The sequence below is a fragment of the Ostrinia nubilalis genome, chromosome 30, assembly GCF_963855985.1.
Source record: "Ostrinia nubilalis chromosome 30, ilOstNubi1.1, whole genome shotgun sequence".
Classification (NCBI taxonomy): Eukaryota; Metazoa; Arthropoda; class Insecta; order Lepidoptera; family Crambidae; genus Ostrinia; species Ostrinia nubilalis.
In genome coordinates, this window is record NC_087117.1 from 1,647,780 (window position 1) to 1,653,829 (window position 6,050).

The window sequence follows — 6,050 nt, forward strand, 5'->3', positions numbered from 1 at the left end:
CTTTTTTGCAATGAAATCAGGTTGATTTGGCATGTCAGAGCCAATAATCATGTCACTGTTTGCTTTACCACCCGTTCCGCGGTATTTTTTTACAGACTACCATCTTTTACATAATATTATGTCCTAATTTCAATATATCATTAGGAAATGTCTTTCCCTAGGTTGTGATGGCCCAGGATCCATCATTTTTACAAAAAATCTGTTGTCTAAAACAAAAACGCAAGTTTTAGTATGGTACAAAAATGTAACGTAGTCTGCGACGTGCGGTCCCACAGACCGCTATTGAACTTTGAATCGAATTATCTTATTAAAACTGCCCTCATCGATGTAACCACTACCTGTAATGGCGTATGGGTAACTAAACTCGAAGGTACTGAGACGCTCGGGATACGGGAGTAAGTAGAACATTGCAATCTAGAAATTTCAAAAACCGGAGCGGTCTGTGAGACCGCACGTCGTCGGTTAAAGGTTAAGTATAAGGATGAAAATCTCTCTAACAACTTGGTAAATCAAATGAAAGGAAAACCATGAAATCTTAAATTATTTAATTATGTACAAAAAATTGTATGGCATGGTAGTAAATTTTCGAAAATCATTGATTGCAGTTCTATTTCTTTAAAAAAAAATAAAGGAATGGTTTTTTTTAGTTAAAATTTCTATCTACAGTATTAAAAGAGTACTTTCCCTTCAGGTGGCATTACAAAATTCCACCCTGTATACCTACTTCAGATAGGTATTTATTTATTCGTTCTTATTTATTTGTAATATTTTATATACGACCAGTAACTCTGTTTGTGTCTGTCTGTTACCTTTCACGCTTAAGCCACTGAACCGATTTTGATGAAGTTTTAGATCTAGCAAATCATGGAAACGTGGTTTTTATTCCGGTTTTTGAAAGCCACACGCGCTATAATCTTTTCACGACATACCTACCGAATTCACGCGAGCGAATCCGCGTGCAAAATCTAGTACATTCTAGGTAATTTTTACAAAGCACTATCTAGTACCGAAGTATTAAAATAATTAAGTGCTAGGCATCGTAATATCTAATTAAATATTTTTTGTTTTCAGAAAGTTCCAAAAATGAGAGCAGTGTATTTGATTGTTATTATTGGTGAGTGATAATAATAAAATGTGTAATACTTTACTAGTTTAGTCTTTTTCTGAATAGGTTTCTTGGTGCTAAATAATCATTTTTCTTTCTTTCTCTATTTTCCAGCTCTATCAACCCCAGTATTCTCTACCAAAGACCTCCGCCTGCTATTCCCTCTTGATAAGCAGTACGTATACGAGGTCCACGCCTCTCTGTCTACCCTCTCAAGCGCTAGTGATGGTAAGTTCTTAAGAATCAATCAAACCAAAAGCTTTATCGTAAACGAACTAAAGTCGCCGACATAGCCCGATGGATTAGCAAGCTGAAGTGGCAATGGACAGGGCGTAACGGGGAACTGACGGCCGATGGGGCAGCAAGGTTCTGGAGGTTCTGGAGTGGAGGCTGCGTACCGGAAAACGCAGCGTGGGACGTCCCACAAGGTGGACCGACGACATCGTAATGGTAGCAGCTTCCTGCTGGACGCAGACCGCTACCAACCGGGCTACATGGAAAGCATTGGGGGAGGCCTATGTTCAGCAGTGGACGTCCTATGGCTGAGATGATGATGATAATGAATGATGAAAATCTTTATAGTATGTAGGCCCTTTTCTAGGGGTCACATCAAAAATATAACTTGCCCTACCTTCGAGACAACACCAGCTGCTGTTGATAAGTGGTGGAAAAGAGTCGGTCACCTTTAGAAAGTTTTGTAAATGACGCGACCTTACTCTACACTGTCGCCACCTTAGTGTGTGCAAATGCGATAGTCCTTCTATTACTTCACCATTCACCAGTTGGCGCTACTAGCAAGTCACAGGACCATACTCTACAGTGGCGCCAACTGGTAGGGCTATATTTCACCGGGACACAATGGAGGCGCAACCTGGCTACCACCTGGTGTCCGTTTGGTTGCGCAAAGCTCTAACATTTTGTTGGTAGCGGCGACTGGTTGCGCCGCCATGGTGTCCCGGTGAAATATAGCCCGTAAGCGCTATAATGACTATATTTTTTACTTCAGGCTACAAAGACACTTCCTGGAGCCTCACAGGCCGCCTGAAGGCCCAAGTCTTCGATAACGAAAGCCATGTGAGATACGAATTGGACGACATAAAGGTAAACACCTACCTAATTATCACAGATCACAGAAACTAAAGGGAGATGTCGACAAGGGGGCGTGGCTGGTGTCGCAGCAATATGCCCAAAAACAGAACACATTGCTCGTGAAAGCAATGATGACAGCAGCGACGTCATAATGTAAACAGTTTACATTGCTTGCGTAGTACTAAAGATTATTCGAACGTTGAGTACTGATACCGCAGTGGATAATGAGCACATAAAATATTTTGATTACTTTGTGTGTGTGAATTTCTAATGCAACACAGTTTCGAACTTAGCGCATTAGTTGACATCTCTCTATATCTCTTTGATCCGAGCAATCCGAGAGTCATTATTGTAGTGTACGGCTCATAACCGAACCGATTTTGATAAAATGATACAGTGTTACCTACTTTTTACCCGACTGCGCCAGAAGGAGGGTTATGTTTTTAACACGCTTTTATTAGGTCGTCGTGTAGGTATGTAATGTAATGGAATCTAAGAATCTAAATTACACGCACTTCTAATTCTTGTATCATCATGAAACTTGGCAATTATACTATGTAGATTAGATGACAATACAATATTATGGTACCATCGAGCTGGTCTGATGATGGGACTGGAAGGTGGCCATAGGAACTCCTAAACGAAACGGTTGAATTGCATCGAGTTTGGGTTCATTGAATTTGTCTTTTTGAGCACTTTAGTGCTAGATGATGTCCAGGATCCTGCCTTTTAGTGCAGCCATTAAAAGCGCGTTTTTAGTTATTTAAACTATTAATTTATTAACTAATCGTATAAAATTTTTCCAGGTCCATGTAACAAGCAAAACTGATGGCCACATATCCTATCAATTTGATAACGAACTCGCACCATTGAAATTACCATGGATCGTAGAATATTATAAGGTGGGTTTTATTTGGCTGTCATCATCATCATCATCATCATCATCATCATCATCATTAATGCGGGCAGTGCAGGACCGGACTTTGTGGAAATCCTTGGGGGAGGCCTTTGTCCAGCAGTGGACGTCATTTGGCTGAAACGACAGAACGTAGAAGCCAAAATAGATGTTAATAAAAGACAATCACCAGTATGTACTTCATTTTGCATACGCACACAGACGCATCTCAAGCGGGTAGCATTCGCGCTCGCATTGGTTTAGACTGGTTTATGATTAATGAGCTAGTGGTTTAGACTGGTTTGTGATATTGTGACATTCTTCAGTCTTTGACCGAGCGCTCTTTGTATGTAGATTGTCTTCTACTCCTATCAATTTTTTGCTATTGGTGTTCATCATCATCATCATTTTAGCCACAGGACGTCCACTGCTGAACATAGTCCTCCCCCAATGATTTCCACATCGCCCGGTTGGTAACGGCCTGCATCCAGCGCCTTCCTGCTACCTTTATGAGGTCGTCGGTGCACCTTGTGGATAGACGTCCTACGCTGCCATTGATGTTAAGTATAATAAAATAAAATACGTTTTTCGCAGGATATTTGCCTCATAGAAGCCATATTTCTACCGGCAGAACCCACGTGGGTCTCAAATGTGAAACGCGCACTCAGTCTGAACTTCCAATTGAAGAAGGGCGAAGGGATCTACACCAGCTATGAAGTAAGTAAAAGCACAGTAGATAAACATACAACCCAATTGAATTATGTGGTGCATAATCTTTTCTTAAAGGTTTTAAACCTTTGTTTGTCACCTGTCATCGGCTTTGCAATGGAGGGAAGTCGAACCTTAATTTCGAACTCCTCCTAAATGTTCTTCTGTTTAATTTCGTTGCGGGTCCAATGACAGTTTAACTTTCCCCCGGGACAAACTAGACCTTCATTGGTTGGGTTTTTATGGCGGTCAAGATTGTAGATCCTGGCTACACAGGAGTTGCAGTGGTGGGAACGAGAGCTGGAAATAGTCCCGTTAAACCCAATTGAATTAACTGCGCACCTCGGTGAATGCGACTCTCCCTCGCACTCACCCGCACACCTCCTTGTGTTCGCCTATAGTCTGGTCGCCGAGCACGTAGAATTTTGTCCAATGACCCCAAGCTACCCATCCTTATCGCTGGCGCGTAATTATATTGCTGTCGCGACTGTGCGACGGGCGGCAGCAGTGAGTGTGCGAGCGCGACAGCGCGAGACGACGCCCGAGCGATAAGGATAGGTAGACTTTAGAGCGTCGATGTGACGTCACGGCTGCCAGGTGCGCAGTTAACTCGATCAGGTTGTACAGGATGATAGCGTAAGCAGTCGTATCTTTTAAACTGCGAAATAAAAAATATTACAAAGTTTTGAAATAATGTACTTAAAAATTGTATTTTTTTTTAAACTTACATTTCATTTTGTCCCGTGTTGCACTGCAGTAGGCCTCACTCACGACACCCACGATGACGTCACAACCATCAGTTGTTCCCACTCGCTCAATGCTAAAACTACCTTCTTCTTGTCGAGTACAATCGCAAATATCGTATTGTAATAGCAAACTTCAATCAGAAACAAAAGACAAATTCTTTGTGAAAAACACTACAACCGCGTTCAGGTTTGGCAACACACTTGAAACACTTTTAAAAAGGTAAAAAAATATTTAGTTACCTTCCCGACGTTCCGACTCGGTTGCACGAGTCATGGTCGCGGGCAGACTGAAGAGATGTGGCGTCGTCTGATGAGTTTTCTATATCCACCCGCATTTGCACAATATTTTTGTCGCTGGTATATAGTCAGTCCGACAAACAACTAAATTACTCGACTAGTCGGACCGCGTGACGTCAAGTCGACGTGCGCTAGCTTCCGTTACCCGGCGGGGACTGACGCGGGAAGGTACGAAGTGAGCGGGGAGAGTGGCGCAGACACGGCGGCGCCAGCGCATGGAGTTCGTTTGTTCGGTTGCTATGGTAACTACGATGCCTGCGTACGCACATAAATTAAACAACTGAATTTCTATCGGGATATTTTTGTTTTTTAATTATATTTTTTCATCGGTTTTGGACTCTATACGTGATACGCCATCAATACGCTTAACTATGGTCTTTCTTTTGCAATGTTTCTTCCAGCCCTGCATCCACGACTACCGCTGCCTCACCACCTACGTCACAGATAAGAACAAGATCAAGAAGTTTACATCCTCACCCTCGTCTCCCAAGTTCGGGAACAGCTGGCGATCTGTGCCGTGGACTGACCCGGTATATCGCCAAGATCAGGCGTTGTGGAACTCTATTGCAAGTATTTTATGTCTTTGTCTTTTGAAAATAAGTCTAGTGTGTATGACTGAGTTGGTTAGGCCCCTCTCTAATGAGGCAAATGGAAGATATGGATGAAAAATGGTTGGCAGTCCACAACAGTACGTTTCTCTAGAAACTTCCTGCCCCGTACAACCAAACAGTGGAATGGACTGTCATCTGCGGTGTTTCCGGACGGATACGACCTGCAAGCTTTCAAGAGGAGAGCATATCTTTACCTTGAAGGCCGGCAACCCACCTGTAACGCCTCTGGGTCTGCGGGCGTCTATGGGCGACGGTAATCACTTACCATCAGGTGATACGTCTGCTCGATTGCCTCCTGTCACATAAAAAATAAATTTTTGGTCTACACCTCCACGCTGGCCAGACGGTTTGGGGAGGCCGATGTTCGTATTTTGTCCCTCGGAACATCCATGGGAAGAATAATAGTCCTATTATACTCTGCCGATAAAACATCATACTAATTCCAGAAATGGAATAAATTATACCTATTCTATACCGCCGATGGGGCAGTATGGTTCTGGAGTGGAGGTCATGTACTGGAAAGCGCAGCATAGAACGTCCACCAACAAAGTGGGCCGATGACCTCATAAAGGTAGCACTCCTCCTATGTTCTTCTGATT

At 42.8% G+C, this 6,050-nt stretch overlaps 1 protein-coding gene across 1 annotated transcript; it reads left to right on the forward strand.

Annotated features, from left to right (window-relative positions):
- The first annotated feature begins 1,075 nt into the window (after positions 1-1,075).
- Positions 1,076-5,908, forward strand: LOC135085894 (uncharacterized). The gene is made up of 7 exons (XM_063980678.1): positions 1,076-1,114; positions 1,220-1,333; positions 2,112-2,206; positions 3,001-3,096; positions 3,684-3,806; positions 5,242-5,410; positions 5,898-5,908. Exons 1-7 carry the CDS (start codon positions 1,084-1,086, stop codon positions 5,906-5,908), a joined length of 639 nt encoding a protein of 212 aa, XP_063836748.1. The 5' UTR covers positions 1,076-1,083.
- The last annotated feature ends 142 nt before the right edge of the window (positions 5,909-6,050 follow it).